Raw genomic sequence first — 25236 nt, 5'->3', positions numbered from 1 at the left:
TCTGTGGACATTGGATGTGCCCCAGTGCCACCTGCTTCCTTTATTTAAAAAAACACTGAACTGTAATTTAGTCTTTGGACCCTGTTCTGGTTCCACAGACAGATGTGCAGGTTCACATTCTTTACCCCCAACCTGTGAATGTGAGGGAATTCCAAGGAAAGGATGTCCATGGTTCTGAATGAGCAGCGATAGCTTTGGAAAGCACAGAGTTGTCCCTGGAACTCATGTCGCTACTATCTCTGTTTAAAGCATGATGAACATTCATATTCCATACTTCTGACAACTCCCATTCCCCCACTCGGATCTGCTGAGGGACATAAGAGTATTACTATGTAAACTCACTTTTGTGAACTTTTTTTGGTTTTGGAAAGAGGTACGTGAACATGTTTAATAAAGACAGAAACTACCAAATTTATCTGTTTAACTCCTAGAACTGTGCAAAAGCAAAGTGAAAGCTTGAGGCCATCTGAAGGCTATTCTTTGTTTGAGCTGCTGACCTCTGTGATGTCAACAATATTACTAACATGGAGAAGGATACAGGGTCCACTTGACAGTGTTCTCAGCTTAGACTTTTCCCTGTACACTCAGGGTAACACATGAAAGGGAAACTCCTACGCCTGCCCGTTCTGTCTGTGCAATGTGCCCTGCTTTCAATTTAGTATTTGTGGCTGCCACTGCAGTACTTTTGCCCACGTGTGTGCACACACCCCATTCAGGGCTGATTCAACAGAAGCTCCCACAGCCCAACATTCCTTCCCACGGATGGCTGGTCTTTCTCCGCCCTGGGTTGCCAGCCTCTCTCCTAGGAGAAGTTCTGAATTTTAACTTCGAGATGTAAAAATGACTCCTCAGATTTTTCCAGTGATAGGAGCATGTACAAATTTAAGTTTTCAAGCTGGGTGAGGAAATGCCCAGTTCATGTTGATAGCCAAGTGAGTCTAAAGCATATTAGAAATGTTAAATTTATAGTAATTTGGACACTTACTAATCTGTTGGAAACTAGTTTTAGGGCTTTACTTTAAGAGTGCCTAATAAAGCTCCAAAAGAATTTAGCCATTTATTCTCTTTTGCATCACTCGCAAAAATTTAAGTAACTGCACATCCTTGTGTGACACATTTGAAGTGCTCAGAAACAAGAAGACATCGTGCCTCCCCACCCCATGTAAGGTTTATTCATATTTTTTCGTATGCGCTTAGCCTGCCTAAATCCTATTGACCGGATCATGACTGCCTTTTTATACTCTGTGCAGTGTTTCAGTTTCAAGAAATTATTTCTAGTATGTTGGACTTGATGTGCCCCCTTTCAAGGCCAAACCTTCCTTCCGGTCTTCTACTGCATATCTCAGATTTCAAAATCCTGGTCTTGATTAAGTCATTTCTGCCCAAAGTTGCAAATACACAACAGGGATCAAATGTGTACACTTGTGGGCTGGGCAGAAATGGGTTAAGAGTGGGATTTGCATATAGACTAACACAAACCGGTTGTCTTGAGAGTGGACCAGTGTTTTCATGCGAAGTTTAGCCTAGGTTTTGTTCAGCTTTCTTATCTTTTGCAATACAGTTACATTAATATATTATTATTAACAGTATTTATATACCACTTCTGAACAAAAAAGTTCACAAAGCAATTTACAGAGAAAATCAAATACCTAAAGGCTCCCTGTCCCAAAAGGGCTCACAATCTAAAAAGATGCAAAAGAACAGCAGCAGACAACCACTAGAAAAGACACTGCTGGGGTGAGGCGGGCCAGTTACTCTTCCCCTGCTAAAAAGAGGACACCCACTTGAAAAAAAATGCCTCTTACCCAGTTATCAGGGGATTCACAGGATTTCAAAGACCAGAGAAGGAGTGGACCAAGAAAGTTATTGTGGGGAGTGAAAGAGAGCAGGAAAATTTTGAAGTAAGCATGTTTCAGACTAACTCCAGCCTGGCAAAGCTGTAGACTCTGGATCATATGTGGCAAAACACCTATAGATCACATCTAAGTGTGTGTTGATTTAATTTATATATTTAAAATATTTATATACTACTTAACAAGTATACTTAAGTATACTTAACAAGTTCACAGAAGTGGTTTACACAACAAAACACATTAAAAATGGTTTCTTTTCTTAAAGCGCTCCAGAATCTTATCCAAAACAGAAGCCACACATCAGTAAGTAGCTCCTGGAAAAGATGCTAGGCTGGGATGAGTATATAAGAGAACCACCACTTAAACAGTTGCCTTTCACCCTGTCCTTGATAACTTTCCCCATTTGCAGCTTGCAGTGGACCAGAAAGCCAAGTTTTAGCAAACAACCAGGACACAAGTCTGGTGTGCTGTACGTTCCAACTGGGGAAGGCAAATTGGGCAGGCTTGAGTTAAGCATTTTGAGTTGGAGATCCTGCAGCTTCCTTTTCCCCAGCTAGATGCTGCTTTTAATGCTGTCTCCTAGTAACTTAGGTTTAAATGTTCTCTTTGACTCATTGACTTTCAGCTAGCAACATATTCCAAGCATAAGCGCTCTTTCTCTTTTTTCTTTTCTGGCAATATTCTCCTGAGAATATGCCCTTTTCAGGATGCAGGTAGAAGTAGCTGCTGGTGGGAGTTTCCAACAACCTTGATTGTTGTAGCTGTTGTTGCAGTGGGGCTGCAATAGTCCCAAAAAAGAAGCAAAATATATTTAGATTTGGTTCTTGGGATCTGGCCAAAAGCTTCAGTATGAGAAAAGAATTCTAGTGATTAAACAGTTTGCCTCTGGCCGGGATAGAGAAGGCTGCATGCAAATAGTTATGCTGCCCAGTTTGAGTAGGCCTCCATCACAGCTCCTGTTTGTGCCTATTAAAAAATCCTTCCTGTGTAGTTTAATGTTTCATGTGTGGGGATTCAGGCGGGTGACGACAGCTGTTGAGCAGCCAGGTCAAAATTAGATTTGTTGATGCAATGCTGCTTGCTAAGTAACGGTGGCTCTTAGTCTGTGTTTGGGCCCAAGGGGAAACAGCAGACAAAACCAGGGTACTGACAGTTTCTAGCATTGCTAGGCTGTTTATTCAGTGCCCTGCTTTGCAGCACTATGTAAGTAAATACATCAGTCCAGGTATCATCACCAAGCCAGTCTGGCAGTTGGAAGCACCCTGTGGGCTCACATCCTCCCCCCTTTCATTTCCCCTTTTCTTTTCTGGCTACCATTAACCATGGTTTAGTGTTGTATTTTAATTGGTGTAATGGTAGGTATCACTAACCATAGTTTGGTTTCCAAATCTGCAGTTGTTAGAAGCAACAATTATGACCCCACTCACTTGCTATTTGTGGTCTTTTTTTTTTTTTTTTAGAGTTTACACTTTTTTAAAACTGTGAGTGGCACTCAGAGGGGTTGCATGATAAGGATTAGAACCACCATGGCCGTTAAGGGCTAACACACCCCTATTTTCACCCTCCTATTGTTGCTTTGAGTCATTTTATTACAACAACCCCCAGTTGCTTATTAAAAGAAAAGGTCTAACTTGCATAATTCAAAACTTCATAACTTGAAGATAGACCCTTAGTAATAACTGTGTGACTCCAGATGCAACACTAGCCCAGGTGTGGTACTTGTTGTCAAACCAGTTAGGGCATCAGGAAGTACGGCTTGTGACCTAGGTGTAGTTCCAGGGCGGTAGGCCCTCTGTTCTCTTTGATTCTTTTAAAAGGTCCTAGTTATTTTTTTCTCCCCTAAATAGATTTGTTAGTGGAAATGCAGGGACTTCTTATTTTGAAAGATTCTTTCTAAAAAAACATGTTTGGATAGCTTCAGCTGTAAGAAATTGAAAGGTGCTATAACCAGGGAAAAGAAAACACTTTATTCTTCTTTGTGGTGGGATGGCAGTTGTAGCAACCAACAGAAACAATATAGAGAGAGGGTATCTTGGTAAAGCAAGTGCAGCCTGTTTAACTCTCAGTGTGCATGCTCTAAATATTTAGGAGGCACATTTCTGCAGAAACAAGGAAAGCCTGACTCCAATGAACTCTTTCCTCCCCCCTAAAATTCTTGTTCACAGTACAGGATGTGAAGGTTGCACAAGTTTGTTTAAAACTGGCTGCAGAGTCGTTGGCCTCCAGTACACAATCCCACAACTCTTTTGGAAACGGGTTATCCAGCTTTTCTGCTCCGTCCTCCTTGTGAGTATAGACTGCTCAGGGGTTGGGGTGTTTCTGATCAGCAACATCCTCCCCCTTGGTTTTGTAGCAAATTGTGTAGTCATTAAGTTCTATGCTCAGGGCCTTGTTGCCTGGACAGATTACATGTGCTGTGTCTGCCTTGAGCTACCTGACAGAAGCACTGCCTTTCTACTCAGGCTACATTTGGAAACTTGTGTCCCCAAACAATTGGGCTGTGTGAACTTGGAGGCTACAATGTACTTATGTGTCCCAAGTTATTGTATATGTTTGGGCCACAGTCTGCACTGTCAGTGTTGGAAAGAGCAAATGGGACATTCCCTTTTTGTGTTAGGTTCTTACTTCAGAAACATTGTAAACACTTCCCAACAAACAGCTTTGCCTTTGAGGCCAAATTAAAAAAAACAAGTAGTCACAATGTGTTTTTTCCTGATGACTACTGTAGCCCATGTTGATACAGGACAAATCAAAACACTTTGAGGCCTGATTTGCAAACCTGACACTATCTGAATAGCTTGTCTTCCTATCACATTAACAGCAAACTTTGGCTTAGATTGACTTCTAATATGTTGAATCTTGTTTGGACTAGTGAACTTCTCTCTTTCCCTTTATGCACAATGAGATTTCCTGCTCCTTATCTGTAAGAAACTGTGGTTTCTTCATGTTTAGTCTGTAGACTTAGAGGACTCCACACAACCTTGATCGTCCTCTCCTTGTTTCCAACCTTTGTTCATGTGAATGCGAGAGTGAGCACCACCAGTTGCAAAAATCTGCTGTGGTTATTTCTTTATCACTATGAGGGAAGCCCCATCCTTGTTTTCTTGTGAAGGTTCACCATGGCAAGTGTCAGAACCTTTGTCTTAAGACAGTTTAGCATTCAAGTGGTTTAGAGCTCCACTGGTGTAAAAATCAACACTTTGAACTGTGTATGGAGTTCTAGTAGAAGGCAGGACAAATGTGAAGTTAGGTAGTTTACTGCTACCATTTGTGAGTGGTTTGCTGCTGAGATCCTTCAAGTTGCCAGACTTGTACACCAAGCATAGGGCAGCAATTGTCCTAGGAAGTGGCCTAAATTTATTCTGTCTGTAGTCATCAGGTAATTTCTGGTGATGGGCCAAAGAGTAATACATGTTCAGCCTCCATATATTGTAATTAAAAGTGCTGGCAGTTTGGGGCAGGTTGGTTTCCTGGTGAGCACTGTTTTAGAATCTTGCCTGTGTTGGCTTTTGTGGGTCTCCACAACTACCTTTTAAAAATGCTAACTTTTTAAATTGAAAATTCAGAGAGAGACCTGAGAATATTGGAATGGGGAAGGTGAGTACCTTTCTCTTGAATGTGTTGCAATGTAGAAGCGTGGCAAGCTTTCTACTCTAGCTCCTTAGATTTCAGCCTCTAGTGAAGTCTAAGGAGCTAGATGTGATGCTAGAAATGTGACTAGCATCATGACACATTCAACAACACAGATTGGAAAGGGAGGTGCCTGATGCTATCTTTAAGAAACAGGCTAAATTTGATCTTGTCAACCTTGAAGGCATGCTTTCCCCCCCTTCCAGGGAGCCTCCAGAATATCTGTCTTTGCAGCTTGTAGCTTGGTGGTTTTGTGTGGTTGTGAAACAGCATTTCTTCATGTTGCAGTTTTTGTGAGGTGGGCAGACTCCAGTTCTTGGCATGCAGCAGCAGCATTAAATCTTCCTGTGTGTGGCTCTGCTTCGCGTTTTGGCATTTGCTTCCATTCTGTGGTAGTACTGGATTCTTTTAGCCAATGGCCCATTCAGTTTTATTTCAGTAAACTGATTTACAAACACAGTTTGTGATGTGGGTATTGAGAATGCTGTTGGAGAAACACAGCGTGTGTTTCTTGGTAGGCAAAACTCGCTATGCAGATGTTCAGACCTCAGCCCAAATCTTTCAAACTGGGTCCCTCAAAATCCTGCTCCAAAAAGCATGTTCCAGGAGTACTGGTCTAGGACGAGATCAGTGACTCATTTGGGGCGTACGCACAGCAGCTTTGCTCTCTTCCAAGCAATTAATTGAACTGATTCCAGCAAAATGGTACTCTCCTCTTAAAAACACTAACCTGAGCCAAATTCTCCTCCCCTCCTTGTCAGTGTCCCAAAGTGAAACTTTGAAAAGAAAACAATTTGTCCTTGCCTAAAACCCGTTTGCTCTTTGCCAACGTACTGGTTCATTTTGATACCTGGATGAATTACTGGAGTCCTTTTTAAAGAAATTCTGTACTGCCCCAAGTACGGAAAATTCCTCATAGTATTTCAGTGCAGTTTAGCAATAGTGTTGTGTGAGAGGCAGGATTTGGCCTTAGTCATGCCCAGTTTCAGAGAACTTGATATGGAGCAAGCACAGGGTGCTAGAAAGTTTTACGATTCGATTCTCCCCCCAGAGGAAGTGTTGAAGTTCACGCGACTTTTGATAAGGGATATCTAACACCAGCAGGCGCCTTCAGAATGCACTCTGCTGCTGATACCAGTCTGTCTTTCCTCCGCTGCCAAACATCGCTTGCTATGCTTTGCAGGGCACAGGCTGGACCAAGCAAGGGGCTCTTCCTTCTCTGTCTTCTGACCCGTGACAGTTCTGTGTTTTCACCTTTTTACAGTATGATTTGAAACGGTGAACATGGATTTTTCACGCCTTCACACGTATACCCCTCCCCATTGTACGCCAGAGAACACTGGCTATACATATGCACTCAGGTGAGCACCGTTTTTCCTCACAGAGCAGTTGCTTTGCTGTAAAATCGCATCTCTGTTGATGATTGTGGTAAGTGTTTAAACTTAGAAACCTGTGGAGTTGAGAAGTCTTCCTTATCTCCAATCACTCGATGAACATAGCGGCCTTTTTGTTTCTTTTTAACTGTGGATTCTAAACCAACAGGAATGAATCATTAAGACCTGTGACTCAGGATTTGTCAGTTGCTGTAAATAAAGGGTTCCAGAACCACACCTAGATACCATTGTTTTGGTTTGTAAGTGGGGTTTTTTTCAAGATGAAGGTTGTGTACAGATGCTTATGTGTACACAAAAAAGTGGGTTTTTTTTTTCAAGATGAAGGTTGTGTACAGAGCTTTTCTTGTTCTTTTGCTTGGTATAACAGTTTTCTAAGTGAGAAGGAATGATTAATTTTACCATTGCCTACAAGTGCAGTTTTATTGCTGGGTTCAATAAGGACCTTATTATATTGTGGAGAATTTGGCTCACTGTATACAGTTGATGGCTTGCGAAACCTCTAAATGCAGTTTCTGAGTTATGGCAAAGACTAATTATGTAGCAAGTGGCAGGGAAACCATGTGGAGGTTTTTTTTTCATATACTAACCCCAGGCAGGTTGTCAGAGATGACTTTCTATATTTTCCTCCATGAATACGCATGTTTTATGGCAAGTCATCCAGTTGGATGGAGCAGTGGACCAGCCTCAGTTACACCTTTGTTCAAATGTGAGCCTTATACAGAATTGCCAAGTAGCCGTGTCCAGTTGCTACTTCTCCACCTTGAGTCATTAGCAGCTGACCTTGCAGAGTGGCTGCACGGACGAGCAAAGGATTAGGAAGCAGTTTTTGCTAATTGTTAGCAAAAATTAAAACAACTTAAGTGTGTACTTGAACCAATTTATGTTGTATACATGGCCTTAAGACCAAAGAATGAGCCTTGGCCATCTGTTTGAAGTGCCAAGAGAGAATGTTTGTGGGTGATCTCGCTTACTTGTACGTTCCAGTAAAGGAGTGCAGTTCCTTGAAGCATATTTGAATGGGGGGGGGGGAACTGGCCCAGTTCAGGCATAATAGCAAAGCAACTTTTTCTTCTATAGAGATGGGCAGGTCTGTGTGCTTGTCCCTTTTCTCTCCTCCCTGCAAAAAAGAAGGAAAGTGAAAGCTTCCATATTCCTTTTGGACTAACACAATCCATTTTCAGTTTCGACTTCACTGACTAAGCCGTAGTTACCCAAGTTCAAATATAATGGAAAACTGTGGTCCAGTTCAAACTGAGCTTGGAAGCCTTAATTCTTCTCGTTCTCCAAGACTTGTTCCCATGTCTGAAAACCATGGTGAAACACGGCCACTGTAGCTAGATAGCCTACACAAGCTTTCATCTACAATACAGGCACCACTTGGAGCTCAAACCTTTGGGGTCCAATACTAAATGTTATTGTACATGCGGGCCCACATGTGTGTCAGGGGAGGTGTTTGTTACACATGGGAATGGCAATTCCCATTACTTCTGCATCTTTCCACTCAGATGCACGTACATATGTACCCTGCTATATGTAACAGGTTTCACTGAATAAAGAATATGCTGGTGTGTCCTTTTCCATTTTGCCTACTACATGTGCAAAAATTAGGGTGACAGCATTTAGTGCACATATGCAAGTAGCAGGAGGCAAGGGTAATTTTAGATGAGGCTTTCCCCCTTCTCTTGTATGCAATACTGAATGCCTCTTCTAAGATTGTGGCTCCAGCCACAACATGCATTGGCTAAAAGCAGGATTGTGTTTTCCTCCAAAATAGTTGATTAAATTTGTGTGAGTGAAGCAAATAATTGATTAAGTGAAGTTTCAACTAAGAGCCCTCACAAAACGTACAGCAGCAGTTGGCCCAGGCTAATGTTATCTGTGGTGTCCCACCTTTGATTTTTGTGCTACCTCTGTGTCTGGTCCTGCAACACTTAGCAGGGGAAAGAAACACTTAAGAGAATAACCTTGTCAGTGATTCTCCAGTTTGCTTGCAGCTGGATGAAAAGAGTAGCAGGTCAAGTTTGAGTGCTGCTGAATGGTCACAAATCATGATTTTCATGCACAGTTTGTGGTGCTTCTAAAATTGGAGTAATCCTGTTCTCCAACAGTCTTACTACCTGGAAATCATGTGCCTCTCTGGCCCTGAGGAAGGCTTCCTCCTGCTCTTAATAAAGTGATCAGTTTTGGAAAATGTATTATCAGGCTTGCAAATACAGTAAGTGCTTTTTTTCTCACTTGTGGTCAGTAAAAATTGTATCCAGGTGACCAAGCAGTAAGATCTTATAAACTGGAAGAGAGTTGGCCCTTTTCTTTCAAGCTGTGTGCCACAAATGACTACCAGGGCATGTGTGGATAGGTGGGCCTAAAGGTTGTTTATCTTGCACTGTTAGGTTTTGGAAAGCACCAAGGGCACTAGACATGAGGCCCGATTCTGCAGTGCTCACAAAACAATCTGCACTTGTAAGCAGCCCCTGTAATGCTGCAGTGTTAGTGAAATGGTTGTGTTTGCCAAGCGGGCACCAATTGGGACTCCCAGCAGCTGTCCTCAGCTCCTGGTACTTCATTTTGAATGGTGTGTCTGTAACCACGCTTGGCAGAAGGAGAATGCGCAGACAGCTGCGTAGTGGCAAATGTCAACAGTAGCTGGATAGAGAAGAGAGGCGTTTGCCCAAGGTATTAAAATCCATGTTTGACAAGGCAACATCTTGAGTTGCTGGAGAGGTGCCCTTCATGCACCGTGACATCTCTGGTCCAGCAGAGACGAGGTGCAATGCAATTTGGACTGCTTTGCATGGCCTACATCTTGCTGAAGTGATAAGCCAGCGTTTGGACGGTAGGTGGGAAGGCTCATACCATTGAATGTACCTCCTTTTTTAAAAAAAAAAAGGTTTTGCCTGCAGAATATTGGCCTGTTGAGGAGAAGACTAGTTGGAACTTTTAATTTCTTTGTGCAGGGAGCCATTTATCTCTTGAGTGAGAACTAGGTCTGTGGGTTTGGACATCAGTTTAGCCAGTAAGTTACTCCATGTTCATTTGGGTACGCTCCAAAATCCTAGATAGTTTTCAGATGACTAAGACGTTAATAGTGTTTCAATTGGGTGACTGAGCTTTGTGTTTTAATTACACTGGAATTCAAGGTTGGGGTAGGTGGGGCTCCCAGGTAGCCTTCTACCCAGGTTCTGTGAGGTGGCTGCCTCCAGCTTTAACCTCATCCTTCAGCAAGGCTGCTGCTGACCTTGAATTGGCTTAGCAAGCAATATGGGCTTCTCACCAGCCCCTCCTCCTGCTTGGGGAGGTGTTGTCAACAGCAGTGAAAACAGAGGTTAGGTGTATCTTCCCAGTTATACAACAATTTATGTATTCAGTTTTGAAACAGCACTGTTTAGTTTCCTGGCGATAGAAACACAAAATTGTTCAGATTATTGGGTTTTGTTTGTTTGTTTTGTGTTAAAAACTGGGACTGAAATGGAACCGTAAGCGTGTTCCACACAGTAATATTTTCACTTACAGAACTTTGAAGAAGTGTTATTTTTGTTTACTTCCTTCCTATCAGTCAATGCCCAGGACATCCTTTCTCGTAGTCAGAAATGCAGATTCCAGCCTTAGTGTGTGTTCCATGTCCTTGTTGGTTGGTTTAATAGTGCCAGGGGTCGCCATGCAGTCGCGCTAACGAAATCCGTGCCTGAGCATAGCAACCAAGCAAACTCTAGACTTTGGGAGCTGGCACTTTCCCCTCCCTTTGTGGGGGGTGAGGGGTGGGGTGGACTGCCTCAAAGAATGGATTCTAAAACTCTATCAGGGTACAAAGGAGCACCTGAACAGGCACCTAGTTGCAGGTAAGCAACGTGTTTTTCGTTTTCATGTTAGCCAAGCATTCCTTTTACACAGCACTGTGATTCGAAACACTGATATCTCCCTGTCTCTCCAGCCTTTTTGATACAGGTCCAAAAACCAATTAAAAGCAGTATGAGTTGTGAATTAAAATGGGAAAAGGGGTTATTAAGCAGCATAACAGTCCCACAGAACAGCAAGTGATTAAAATGGTTCATTTTGTTGCCACAGCTCATGTCTAAGATGCTCACAGAAACACGCAAGGCTTGTGCTTCCTCCTGGAGGTTAATACAGGTGTGCGCTGCTGAGACCCTCTTGGGAGCTTGTTGCAAAACTTCAGGGCCATATCAGAAAAGACCTTGCTCTACCTGCCACTCTTCTGATCCCCTCAGATCTGAGCGGGGGGGGGGGCTTGTACAGAGAGAGGCAGTCCTTAAAATGCACAGGTGCCACATGACAAAGACTTTAAAACTGACATGTGGACTAGATCCAGAAATGAAATGGCCACCAGCGCAGTCTCCACAAGACCAATTCAACATGCTTGTCCTCACGCTTGTCAGGACACAGACCGTGGCACCCTGCAGCAGATACACAAAACAAGTTTCCCCGTCTCTTTGGTTGCATGCAGTTCAAGCTACTCATCAGCTGCTCTGGATTTTGAGACTGAACACAGATTGGATCCAGTGTTTGACTCTCCAAGGATGTCCAGGCGCAGCTTACGTCTGTCAGCAACGGCGTATGGTGCGGCAAAGGATACCTGCAGCGAGAATGTCCTCAGCAGTAGCAGCGCCTCCTATGCTGGGAAGGCTTTCGTGGATCAGTCACCTAAGTAAGTGTTTGTCTTGCTAGATACTTCCACTTGAGTTATTTAAGGTTAAGTACCTCATTGGCGAGCACATGGTATGATTTCTCAGTGTAGCATTGAGAAGGTGGTGGCCACTAGTCGCCCTCCAATAAACTTTCCATACAACTTGGAACGATAGCATGTCGGAAGGGACCCTTGAGGTCATCTAGTCAGTCTCCTGCTCAGCGCAGGCAACTGTGGCAGCATCCCTGACAAGTGGCGATCCAGCCTCTACATGGAAAATCTCCAGTGACACAGTCAGTTTAGGGTCATCGCAAGAAACAGACTTCCATCTTGTGTGTGTTCCAGCTAACAGCAGGGGGCCTGACTCCGAATAGAACCATTTCCAGGGGGCATTAATTTGTGGGCCCCAACATGTTGCAAATCCCACTGAGGCCTGTCTGCCTTAATGGGGCTTTGTCAGGCAAGCGGAGAGTTCCTTCTCCCAGCCATTAAGCAATCAGCACCTGCTCTGTTGTGCCACTGAAAAGGCGTTCTCTTTGAGGCGGCTTAGTTACTGCTGTACCGTTCCATTAATCCACTGGCAAGCACTACAGGAGGTTAGGTATATTTTCCTCTTACGTCAGTCTAGAAGTGTCACACTGGGCTGTTCAGGTGTAAAAGAGCTCCTATAATAGCTGCGTAGAAAGGGGGAAGGTCGGTGAGTGCGGCTTTGCCTCCTCTCTGTGCAACAAGCTGTGCTTGGCGCAGTTTCCCCTTCTGAACAACTTGATTTCTGTTTTTGGGAGATTTGATCCCACCATTTCTCTGAAGAGACACCTCCCCAAGTCAACACGCACTTAGAAAAATACATGTGCGATGCAGAAGATATGAAATCACAACATCTTCCCTCTTCCTCACAAGGCAGTTGCTGTTTCTGTGGCCACTGTGGGGGGGGCAGAATTGAAGCTTAAGGAGGCCCGGGGAGGTGGCGGAGGCAGTTCTTTGCCTTGCTGGCTTCCTAAGGAATTCTGCCCTCCTGTTGCATCTGTCAGGCTGTGCAGCATTAATGTAAGCAGCTTGTTTGGTGCTCTCTGCTGTCTTTTAAAAGAAAAGCACCCTGGGGGTCTTAGGGGCAGAGAGAGCCATCTGGCAGGGGGCCTTATTTTCAGATTTGCTAATTGCAGCCAGCAGGGAGTGATTCTTTGGCAAGCGATTGACTGGTAAATTCCCTGCCCGTTCAGGTGCATCAGCACCTCGGTAACTGGAAATTCCAGGCCGTGTTGTATCCGGCTTTCATACCTGTCACTCTGTGGTGCCTTTGGGAGGGGGCTGCAGTGTCTCATTTAGGTAAATGATGCCAATTTAGCATTCTTTCATTATCGTTATAGCAAGCAAGTTATGCCAACTTTGTCCTTTTTAATTGCTGTTGCCATTGGTTGGCCTCTATTTTGCATAGCCCTGCCTTTTTTGGGTCGTGTTCTTAATCCTTCCACAATGCTGGATTATTACAAATAATACCTGTTTACATTTATAATTCAATATATTTAAGGTACAAGGTAAAAACAGGGTGTGTGTGTGTGTGTGTGTGTGTGTGTGTGTGTGTGTGTGTGTGTACAGAAACATTTGTGGAGATCCCAGCTGGTTTCACTGGGACTTAGTCATAACTAGAGGTGTTATTGACCTTACTTGAAAGTAAACCCATTGTGCTCAGTAAGACTTGTGCTGTAATCCAGTCTTACTCACTGGAAACAAACACCTCTCAACATAAGTAAACTAAGGATAGAACTCTAGTCTGAACTGAGCCTTTATTTCCTATGTCACAATATAATGTTTGTGTTAAAGGCTGCAGCTAGATTTTTTTTAGAAGGGAAAATCACTTTTTTTTTTTTAACTGTTGGAGAAGTGCTGAAATAGTTCCTGATTCCCTACTTGGTCCTGACTCCCTCTTTCTATTTTGTTGCAACTTGGTGCAAATTAGTAACATGCCTATATTGACGAATTTTGTGCACTAATACCTTGGTGTTGATTGTGTTTTTTTGCCCCCCTTTCAGAATTACAAAACAACGTAAAATTGTAATCAGTGAGTCCAGCTCTGTACGACGGACCCCAAGGAAAAATGTGCCTAGCTCTTCCTACTTCAGCCACAGTAGTTTCAGTAGCCACACCAGTGATGCATCCATGTCCACCATATTGGATGAGTCATCAATACAGGAGCAGACAGCCGTTGATCACTTCTGGGGTGAGTAAGAACGTACTACAACATGCCCATTATTTTGAAATATTTATACAGAGCTGTGGTGGTGGTTCTAGGTAGGGCAAAGAACATGCAGCACTATACTGGATAAAATGGAACAACCTATGCCAAAACCAAATGTGGTCAGGTGATATGGCCAGGATCCCAATAGCAATGCACTCTGGGGATTTTTTAAGTCTCACTTGAGAAGAAGATATTTTTCAAAGAAATTAGAGGGTGTAAATACTGTTGAGTGTAAATGACTCTTTGTTACCAGCACTCAAAAATACGAGGATCCAGGACTTTAAGAACTGAGGTAGATCAATAGGTGCTTGGGACTTTAAGATCAGAACATCAGTTACAGCAGTTATACTGGGTAGTTTAAAGAGCTACTTACTATAGTTTCTCCTTTGAAAATGCCTACCAGGTGAAACGTTAGGTGAGAACAGCTTTATTCGACCGCAGCCTATCAGCCCGAAAATTGTTAACTTCAATGTCACAAATTAGAGGGTGCTTTTTACAACCCTGTTACTTGATATAACAACATAAAGCAGTGCTTTATAATACTGAGAAAGTGGTGGGCATTTTTTAGCAGCCAGGTGTCTGAAAAATTAGAGGGGAGGGAACAGAGGGACAGACGTTTTTTAAAGCAGCTTACATCCAGTTTCCTTCACAGAGGCATGTAGAGATTGCTAGAATTGTGGAACAAGCTCATTAACTTCCAACTGGCACAAGGTGCTGCTTTGTCACTGTAAATTGACATCAAGAGCAGATTTGAGACAAAGCCGCCTCTTGGGTGATGTTGAGAATCTGGTCTGTGCTGAATGGAAAGTTCCTTTTCGAGAACATATTTGGGACTATGGAACCCAGGGGAAGCAGATCAAGAGTGTCACATGCAAGGCTCTTTTCCTTCCTGATCACCTTTTCTGACTCGTGGTCTGACCTGTTCAGGCCAAATTCCACTTATTCTGGTTTAAGGAGTGCACGATGGGACACCCCAAGAGCAGCACTGCTCTCAGAGAAGATCTTGATCCTGTGTGAGCAGAGAAAGGTGCCTTTGTCGTTGTAGGCTATGTCTTGCTTAATTAGTCTAGTTGTAGGAGGCCTTTTGGCTCAAGTCGAAGAGACCTGTGTAAACTTATAGTAGTGTATTCGAGTGTTGATCTTGGCATTAACAGTTCGTCTTGTTACTACTACTGTGTCTCAAGCTACAGTTAGCGCATAAAGTGGTAACCAAGCAACAGAAACATCTTGTGTTTCCAGTGATGTAGCTTCCCCAATAGTCACATGGGAAATCTTGTTGCTTTACATTTCTGCCTGGAAAGGAATCCCTGTTTGGTAGATAAAAAGAATGATCTTCCTTAATTGGGGGGGGGGGAGGGATTGTATATTACCTCCCTTGTCTGTAGTAAAATTCTCAACTGCGCTGCTTGTTTATCATGCTAGAAATAGGAGGTTGATTCATTTTGGAATAGCAGTTAACTAGCTCCCTAGAATACATACACCTAAAACTCAAACCAAACCTGTCTTTATTTGTAGGTCTTGATGATGATGCTGATCTCAAAGGTAACTGGACAGGATTTTCATTCTTCTAGCTTTTTCCCACCATACCCTGAATCAGTTGAACTAGATTTGTTAGGTTGTTTGTTGCCATTCAGCAGGTAGAGACTCTACAGTGATTCAGGCCAATGGTGACATATCAACAGCTGAGAACCAGGCTGCACTGAGCAATGGGTACACTTGCAGTGACTGCAGTATGCTTTCAGAGCGGAAGGAAGTCCTCACGGCATACTCAGCTCCTCTCATGCCAGCCTCAAGAATTTATTCCAGGGATCGAAGCCAAAAACACAAGTCCAGTAAGTAGTGCTGTGTGTGTGTTTGTGTTTCTGTGGCCATTGTCAAGGAACAGCATGAGCATGAGCAAATGTATATGGGATTGTGCTGGCTTAAGAACATTGTCTTAAACTTTGGATAATTGCTATGCTCCCATGCCCCTGTGGTATTTTACCTTTGATCATTTCTGGCTCAAAAGACGCACCTGTGTGCCCACAGTCCTCTTTAGGAGAGCAAAACATTGTTTTTAATTGAGAGTAAGCAAAACTGCCCGTTAACCACGCCTTCTGCCTCTTCATTGAGCAGGAAACAAATGAGAACAGTGGTGTTCAGTTTCCTCCCATGAAGCCGAAGGGCACTCTGGAAGGCCATCTCTGATGGTCATGTCTCATTGCATGGCTGCATTTTGCCAGGAGGCACCAGTTCGTTTATGCCCACCTGTTCGCAAAAGGCCCAAGGAAGTATCCGAAATAAATATCCGAAATACAAGTCAAGATTATTTTAGGTCAACACCAACACTGAGTTCCAAGAAGAACCTTTGCCTTAACTTTCAATATATACTGTTCTTTGCACTCAGCAGGAATTTTTTTAATGAGAGAGAAGAGTTTTGACTTTTCTAAATGCACCGCCTTCAGAATTACTTTTCCAGGATGACCATGTCTGTCTTCAGAAATGCAGAACACTGATTAACCTTTCACTCCTGTCCATCCCTTCACTGTGGCTAACTGTATTCTCCCATGACAATGGGTTTTTACAGAATAAAGCACTCCAGCCAGTATATGCCTTGAGCACCACTATTTATGAGCAGCTCTGCTTCTCCACCTCTTTTAGTATAACCCAAAGAGGTCAAAAGGAACGTGTTGAGACTGTACAGAAGACGTAGTGGAGAAAATATTTCTTTACCCAGTATGTAATTAGTCTGTGGAACTCCTTGCCGCAGGATGCGGTGATGGCATCTGGCCTGGATGCCTGCAAAAGGGGATTGAACAGATTGATGGAGGAAAAGTCCGTCACAGGTTACAAACCATGATGGGTATATGCAACAGCCTGGTTTCAGAAGTGGGCTATTCAGAATGTCAGGTGCAAGGGAGCAGCAACAGGTTGCAGGTCTTTTGTTGTCTTGTGTGGGTATCTGGTGGGACACTGTAAGAAACAGGAAGCTGGACTAGATGTGCCCCCCCCCTTTGGCCTAATCCAGCAGGGCTCTTCTTATGTTCCTGTGAGAGGAACTCATTCATCCCATGCCTGAATCTAAATGTTGGAGAAGGAAGACTTTGCATGAACTCACCTGGTGGAGCCTTTTACTTAGTAGACTGGCAATCTTGAGACTAGGAAATAGTACCCTTTCCCACAAAGCAGGATTGCAAGGAATATTACACTACCCGTTGTGTAGTGAGGGTTGGTGCTTGCATGGTCTGGTACTTGACAGAACCATTCAGAAGTGTCCCACTTAGTCTCCCTGTCCTTGAGCTGTAGAATATGAAGTTTCTTCTTTCTCCAGAAGTTACTCTTTAGAGAGAGAGAGAGAGAAGGTGTCTGTAACGTTTAGGCCCATTGAATTCCGCATCCCAGTGGCAAGAATGAGCATTCTGCCCCTGGCTGGACCAACTTTGCATTTCCACTGCATCAGTCAAAGGAGTTTGGGAGAAATGACATTCTACTACTGCTCTTTTAATAGGGGGCTTCCCTTTCTACACGAGTCAGATTCTGGGAGCGGCCAAGTATACCGCAACGTCTTTTACATCCCTGTTAGTGCAGCTTTTTCAAATGATTTTGTTAAAGCTGCGCTATGATCATAAAGGTACTTTTTGGTTTTTTAAGCTTCTCTTCCCCTCTTTCTAACCATGTCACACGCTTCAGAGCACAACAAAAAAATAGGGCTGTGCTCTTTTACATGGGTGTCTCTTTATCTATTTCACTTCACAACTTTGTGGTGTCTTCATAATTTGGCTGATTTCTTTCTCGCATTCATTTGCGTTCCATACCCCTCCTTTTTCTCTTGGAAGCATCGTTACGCAGGTATGAGGCACTGGTGTGGGTTCCTCCTGTTCTGAAACTGAAACTGAGTGGCTGCGGTGGTTTTGTTTGGTCTTTAAATGAATGCTTTAAGCTGTATCATGAAACTGGACTATTTAACTTCTATTACAAATAAACCATATTAATCTCCACTTGTTAAAGCTCCTTTCTTCGGTGTTTGTATTGTGTGCTTAACAATGTACATGCTTGCTTTGGTCACACCAGCTTAAAAAAGCAGCAATCATTGACTGTAATTGGCTGTAAGTCACTTCACACACTACATCCTTAAGGAGGAGACTTTGAGCATCAAGCAATGCTTGGCTACTAGCCCTGGGAAAGGCCGGGATCCAGGAATTTGGAACAGGAAAAGAACTGGGTTGTGAAAAGAAAGCACATAGTCCTTTATGGAACACACAGTAAACAAGTAGAAGATCCATGGACTGTTATTGAAAGATGCTCTGAAGTAAGATGAATGGTCGGTGGTTCTCACCTCTTGTCCTTTGAAAATGCCCACCAAAATCATGGGTGAACTGTTAGAAAATGAAATTATTCATAGACTGTGGCCCTTAAGACTGAATAGTCCTTACTGTAACACTAATAATACTGGCTATGAGAGCCTTAGATTGTATGTCAAAATAGAGTGTTTTGTTTGCATGAGAGAGTGCAAATAGGGCACTCTCTTGTCATATGGGCACCACTGAGAGAATAGTTCTAAATTAAAGCCCAGTGGAACTTTTTTCACTTCTTTCCCTAGTAAGCTGCTTTGGTAATTAAAGGAACCTTCTCAAGCAAATTGTGATGCTGGCTGGGAAATTCTGCTCAACAAAAAAGATCACTGAATGTACCAGTGGCATCTCTGTGCCTAAAGGAGGCCTCTGGGTTATATCTTTTAATTTTTTCTCCAACTTGTGAAAATCTATTTCTGCCCCTCCCCCCTTTGTATTGCAGCTCGCTCAAATTACTGCGGAAGTATGAATGTAAAAGAATTTCTCAGGGAAGATGGCCACCTGGGCATGAATGGGGAATCGTTATGTAAGTATCACTTGACCCTCTGGGAGAAATTCTGAATATTGCAAGGTATTCCATATTGGCTTGAAAGGCATTGTGTGTTCTTTTGATTCAGGCTGCATTCCTATCCACACTTACCTGGGAGTAAATCCCATTGACTGTAATAGGACTGACTTCTGAGTAGATGTGCATAGGATTGGGCTGTCAGTCTCTCACACTTGCAGAAGGCTCAGATTACTTACTTAGGTCCCCTCCTACATCCTTCTGCGTGACCTACTGCTTTAACAGTTGCCTTTCCAGATGCAGTAGCCTGGGGATGCTTGGTTTAAGTATTGCCCAGACCAGAGCATGGATGGCTGACCTGGGTACCAGAAGCAGCAGGGGTTTACTGCACTGGGAGTAATGGGACTTGAACTCTGTTTGCCTCTCCTGCACTGCATGTAGAGGCAAAAACATGTTGGGGAAAGAGGGCTGCTCACGCCCTATAGTGTGTACTCCAGTAGCACACCGACTCTCCTGTCAGAATGCACGACTCTGCACAGGTTTGAGGAATATTTGGAAAATGTTTTGTGAGTCACCCGGCACATGTTTTGTTTCTTGCCAATTTTCCTGGTGAACTTGTATGATTAACCGATTCTTACCACAACCCAACAGGTGATGACTGTAAGGGGAAGCAGCATCTCGAAACACACACAGCAGCCCACATGCAGTCCTCAAGGTCTAAAAGGGTAGCGAGGACCATTTGGCACATCTTTTCTTATGCAGGTTGATTTGCACCATTTTGCGTTCATGTTTTATTTCTCTTTTTTCCCCCTCCTCCATTCCAGTCTCTCCATTGTTAATCGCTCTTCCTGCTTTTTTTTAAAAGCTTTCTTTGCAAAGTAGATTAGATTGAACTGATTGTCAAGGCCTCCTAGGAACAGTGACTCAAATACATTTCACTTCTTGTTAAGATTGTAGGTTGACTCCTCCCACTAGGGACTCCTCTTGCCCCAAATAGGCCTGCGTATGTCGCAGAACCGTTAGGAAATCAAAGTATAGCAGCTAACTGAAGTGCTAAAAATGAATGAATGCAGGTGAAAAATGAGAATAGTATGGAAACCTATTTCTTTTTATCCATGTTATGAAAAGTAATGCAAACGTTATTTGAGTAGCACCTGCTATATGAAAGAAAGGTATAGGTCCATATCAATAACAAATACAGGTGTTCCCCAATATTCGCGGATCCGGTTGTCCATGTCCTGTCCCCCATACCCATAATTTTTTTTTTCTTAACTGTTTTTGCAAAGCTCTCCAGTCACTTCTTGGAGCCTCCAGATGCTTCTTCTGGGTCACACCGGGCCAGCAGCCCTCAGAATGGTCCTGCAGAAGCTTCTGGAAGCTACTTCTGGGCTGCAAACACAACTTCTGATTTGAAGTCACTTCTGGTCACCTCTGCAGACCATTCTGAGGCTTAGAGTGGGTCGCTAGCCCAGTGCAACCCAGAAGAGGGCTCCAGAGGCTTCCAGGAAGAGACCAGAGTGCTTTGCAAAGCTAAATTTGGGTTCCCTTTTAACCACAGTTTCTGTTATCCATGGGAGGAGGGGGAACTCATCCCCTACAGTTTCCAGGGGACACCTGTACTGCAAAGTTTAAATTGATGTTGCTATGAAGACTCTGCAGAATGGTTATTGTCGAGTTACACCTCTAACCTCTTACAAGCATGGCTGGTCATATAATCAGTAGGACCATGCTGGAAAATGGACCATGAAGGGAAAATTCCCTTCAGCGAAGGGAATTCTGAGCTTCCTATTAAACACTAAAACCATGAATTTGCATGCTTTGATTAAAAGCCCATTTGTGTCCAGGGCTCCTCATTTACTTTCTAAGTCACATAAGAACAAAATCACGTGAGCTAAATGGCCTGAACATAACTTCTTTTCACCCACCACATTATGTTCTTAGGTGTGCGCCCAAGATTCTTTGACAACTCAATTGTCACGTTATTCCATCTCAGTAGTTCTCTCTCTTTTGGCTGAAAATATTAATCTTTAAATTCTTACTACTAACCATCCATAAGTTTTGTTAATGAGTAATTGCATGTTTGTAGTATGATTATTTACTTGAAGGAGATAAATTTTGTTCTGCTTCATGGTACGATTCTTTCAGTATAGTGGTATATCCTGTTTAGAATCAACCTTGTGATCTTAAGAAACATGTTAATGAATCTTTGGGACAGTTGAGCCTGATTGAACTGTCCAACCAAATGGTTTTTTTTTTATAATACTGGTTCCTGTTTTCTCTGCTAAACGTGTGTGTGTGTGTGTGTGTGTGTGTGTGTGTTTGTCTAGACTTCACTGAAGTGTTTTGGTTTTAATTGCAAACCCTGGTTTTTGTTTTTTTGTGTCTATGTTCATCTGTGTTGCACTAGGTTATTTTTTGCTACATCTATTGCAAAGGATGGGTTCAGCTGGATGGTTTGTGTCCAGGAAAGTGTTTTCACTCCTTTGGCTGGCTGTTGTGTCTCCAGGTTACTTGCCATTTTTTTTACTCTTGTTTTAGCGAACAGTTTGTGCCTTTTCTAGCATATTGGCATCTTGCTGTAGATGTGATGATTGTCTGATTAACATGGACTGTGGTCCTCGGGGCTGCCTGTTGGATCTGCAGGGCTCATTGTGCTATAAGGGCTGCTTCGGAGATAGGGTGGAGAGCTCCTCAATCTGAAAGACCAAAATTTGTGGGCAGAACCCCTTTATTGAGAGTCAACTGATCAGGAGAACCCAGATGTCTTAATGTTTCCTGCTATATAAACCAAAAGTCCATTGCAACTCTTGTCACAACAAGAGATTATATAGGCTTGGCTACTCCCCAGTGCCAGTCAGTCACGCCCTCCCCTGTTGCTACAATCTACACATTCTTCCCGTCTGTCACTTTCTGCTGCTTCAATTATTCTGTTCCCTACTTGTTCCTGCCTCCCTAGAGTATGAGTAGCCTGGCATTTCCACATGGGGGAGGGTAGCATGAAACTGACTGGCAGGACTGTCTGCTGTTTCGGAGAGGGGTCTTGCCTGGCCCTGCCTACAGATGTCAAGGATCAAACCTGGAGCCAATGCTCAACCTACTGAGCATGCCCCCCCCCCCCCCAGGAAATGTATTGCACTTCAAGTAGCCATTGGGGTTTTCGGTCATTATAACCTTGTTTCCTCCTCTTCCTTGCTTGGTACTAAAACGTTGGCTTGGACATCTAGTTTCATTTGGCTCTGCTAAGAGTTTAATCAGCAAACCGCATGATATCGCTTATATGGCTTGAGAGGACCAGATTCTTTCATCATTATCACCATCAGTCGATGCTTTGCTAAAACTCCCAGCTGCATGACTTTTTTCTTTCTGCAGTTAATTCTAGAACATCAGTACAGAACTGGTAGTGTGAAGGCATGACAAGCTGATTGATCTTTCTTTTTAACTGCATGTGTGTTGTCATTCTGCCAGTGTCATTCCACTCAGAAATGTGTGTGTAGCGCAGTATCCTTGTGCAATGCTCAACTGTGCTTTTGTGCAGTCTCTTCTTAAGCCAGTGGTTTTCAAACTCTTGTTTCAAGGAAGCATGGCTTTCCTCAGGGAAAATATCAGCCATGGTGAACAAACCTGCCTAAAAGACACATTCCGGATTATCTCCTACTATGTGTAACTATAGGAGTTTGTTGCCAGTGCTTACCCAGAGCTACAGTTAGGTCCTGCAAGCCTAGCCTGTGTCCAGTGTAAACTAAGGCAATGTCCTAGGGCAAGGGTGTCAAACGTAAGGCCCCTGGAAGCTCTTTATGTGGCCCCTGTGATAATTGGGTTCTCCCGACATTGTCCTTTCAGCTGCGCAACTTCTGCTAAGGCTCTGAGAAGGGGAGACAAAAGAAGACCTCAGAAGGCAAGGAATGCTATAGGTCAGCGGGCACGAAGCTTGTGACTGCTGTGCATCGCCAAACCAGTCCCCATTTGAATTGGAACTTACCGTTCCGCTTCCATGCCGCGTGATTTCCATGTAGATCTGGGCACAGGGTCACTCTGGGCAGTTGCATCTGTTGCCCAGTGTCTCAGAAGGACATCCAGGCAGGTCTCAGACGCAACTGCCTCAGGACATCCCTGTGCCCAGATCTGCATGGAAGTTTCACGGTGCGGATGCGGAACGGTAAGCTCATACCTCACAGAGTAGAGGTCTTTCCCCAAACCCAGATCTGGCCTCTGGGCTGGGGTTTGGAAAACCCTTCTATAGGGGAAGAGGCAGAGCGAGAGGGAGACACTGCCAAGAAGCTGAGAGAGCTCAATTATTATGCAGGTCCCCCCCCCCTTTCAGCAGCACCACTTTTGCTCAGGTGTGCACCTGAGCTGCAAAGTGATGCCTTGGTAGATTCAGCATTGCTGAAAGGGCAGCCCACCTGATAGTTTGGCTTTCCCATATCTTGAAAATATGATCAAGATTTGCACACTTTTCTGTCATTTGCAACTAATGAGTTCCTACATGAGAACGAAGTGCTTATTTCTGACCATTAAGTGATGCTTAATGGCATCACTTCCCATTTAATGATGTCACTTCCGGCCCTCAGCTGGCACCATGGATGCTATTCGGCTTGCTGTATGAAATGAGTGTGACACCCTTATCCTAGGATATGCCTCAGAATCCTCTGCAGTGGATTGGGTTTCATTGGCAGACGTGTTGTGGAGAAGTTTTCCCCGAGGATTGAGAGTTTGAAAATGACCCTCCTAAGCAACTGTTTCCACGTGTCCCCAGTTCATCTAGTGTGTCTCTTCTCTTCCAGGGAAGGCGGCTGCAGCAGTGTTTTGGTGGCTTGGGACGGGATGGTATCAGCTTGTTACCCTGATTTCTTTGCTGAATGTATTTCTTCTTACAAGGTTCGTAAGGCTTTCTCACGGAACTTGGTCCTGTGCAGTCTACACATTTGTAGACCAGCTTGATTTGATGGCGCGTCCCTCCTAGTAAGCCAGCAGCAGTCTGCCACACAGCATGGAGGGCCACTGCTCAAGGGAGAAAAGTCCCCTGGCTCGTTTTAGGCCTTTGCACGTGCATACAGGAGCTGTCTGAATTGCTTGCTGTTCTTTTCTCAGACACTCTGAATGAGTCAAAGATTTGGCTGCCATAGTGCGATTACCATAGTTATAGGTTATCCGGAAGTATGGCAGAACTGGGGATAGATTTGTTTCTATCCCTGGGTCCCTTTAGGGAGAAGGGCGGGATATAAATAAAGTTTATCATTATTATTATTATTCAGCTTTAGAAACAATTAGCCTTTATGGTTGCCTGTTGACCAAATGTGTAACTTCTTTAGGCAGCTTAGTGAACAAATGTGTGCTTGCAATGAAATCTCTCTCTCTCTCTCTCTCTCTCTCTCAGGTGCCTTCCACAGATGTTCCGGTGGCTGCTGTTTCTCCTCCCGCTATTGCTGCTATTGCTAGGTGAGTGGAAATGCATTGGCAGCAGGAGCCTGTGAAAGTCTAGGGTGCCTGTTTATATTGGGCATACTCCGTTCACAATGGGCCTACACTGTGTGAAGAATTCCACTGAATGAAGAACACCAGGACCAGGGGTCATCCACTAAAATTGACTGCCTGGAGAGTTAGAACTGGCAAAAGAAAATATTTCTTTACCCAGTGTGTAGTTAGTCTGTGGAACGTTTTGCCACAGGATGTGGTGGTGCCTTTAAAAAGGGGATTGAGTAGTAGAAATGCCAACAGTTGTTAATTCCATTAAGTCAGCTGGCTGTGGGAGAAACTGCGGGGCAGAACCTGATCGCCCGCCCTGGACACTATCTGTTCTACTTTTGCATTTGGTCAGGGGGCAGGTTCTTCCAGGGTGGGCTTGCTGTTTACCTCGCCCCTGAGACCAAAACACCCCAGACCACCACAGATGCTGAAAAATAAACTACCTCAGTCCCCTTCCAGAGAGAATCCTCCTTGCCACCCAGTCAGCAGGTATTGGCGCTCCAAATTAGATAAAGGAACCTGTGGGTTTGCTTCAGAGTGGAAGAGCTGTAGAGCACCACCACCTCTTTGAGGCTGAAACAACTTGATTCAAATATGTTGTAAGCCACCTAGAAAACCTAAATGGTAGAAGGCTGGATCATAAATCCAATCAATAAATGGGAAGGGTGGACACTGCTAGGTTACTTTGATACTGGATTTCCATGATTTAACGTCTGCTTTATGAAGGGATCAAACTGAGATCTGTGGTGGTTGATCTAATGTATAATATTTTATTAAAGCGGCTTTCGTTGGCTGATCTTACTTTTTCAAAGTCATGAAATCCTGAGGCTTTTCTCTTTTTTTCTTGTTTGCTTCAATATCCTTTCCTCAGGTTTATGGCACTGGGTCCCTGAAGGTCTCCTTTCATTACTGCCAACTCTCAATTGGACAAGTGTGTCAAGTATTCATAGAACACACAGGTGGGAAGACATTGTCAAGGTCATTGAACCTCTTCCGGATTCATCTCCTCAACATCCAGATGTAAGCTATTCCTTCATGTCCTAAAAAGGCGGCATTCACAGCTGCAAATGCCCAGGGGCCGATGGCAATGTTCTTAGCAGTAGCAGTTGGAGAGCTTTCTCAGTTTCATAGTAGACGGCTGCCTTCCATCTGACCACCTGCCAATGAGTACCCAATCTGTTG

At 43.7% G+C, this 25236-nt stretch overlaps 1 protein-coding gene across 11 annotated transcripts in view; it reads left to right on the top strand.

Annotated features, from left to right (window-relative positions):
• The window catches only part of SUN1 (Sad1 and UNC84 domain containing 1), a 44131-nt gene that overhangs the window by 7540 nt on the left and 11355 nt on the right, over window positions 1-25236 (top strand). For 2 of the 11 annotated variants that reach the window (XM_066609446.1, XM_066609445.1), the window contains exons 2-13: window positions 6748-6844; window positions 11337-11537; window positions 13547-13734; window positions 15268-15294; window positions 15387-15584; window positions 17240-17362; window positions 18526-18609; window positions 19240-19350; window positions 20996-21094; window positions 23373-23466; window positions 23966-24027; window positions 24926-25074. In XM_066609446.1, the coding sequence (XP_066465543.1) occupies window positions 6768-6844; window positions 11337-11537; window positions 13547-13734; window positions 15268-15294; window positions 15387-15584; window positions 17240-17362; window positions 18526-18609; window positions 19240-19350; window positions 20996-21094; window positions 23373-23466; window positions 23966-24027; window positions 24926-25074 (1413 nt within the window). In that variant the 5' untranslated portion in view covers window positions 6748-6767. Of the gene's footprint in view, window positions 1-4116; window positions 4140-6747; window positions 6845-10691; window positions 10714-11336; window positions 11538-13546; window positions 13735-15267; window positions 15295-15386; window positions 15585-17239; window positions 17363-18525; window positions 18610-19239; window positions 19351-20995; window positions 21095-23372; window positions 23467-23965; window positions 24028-24925; window positions 25075-25236 lie in introns of those variants that run through there. The other 9 variants (XM_066609449.1, XM_066609450.1, XM_066609456.1 and 6 more) reach the window with 9 other exon arrangements.

Source organism: Tiliqua scincoides, chromosome 13 (assembly GCF_035046505.1).
Source record: "Tiliqua scincoides isolate rTilSci1 chromosome 13, rTilSci1.hap2, whole genome shotgun sequence".
NCBI lineage: Eukaryota > Metazoa > Chordata > Lepidosauria > Squamata > Scincidae > Tiliqua > Tiliqua scincoides.
This window is presented reverse-complemented; position numbering and strand designations above follow the sequence as displayed.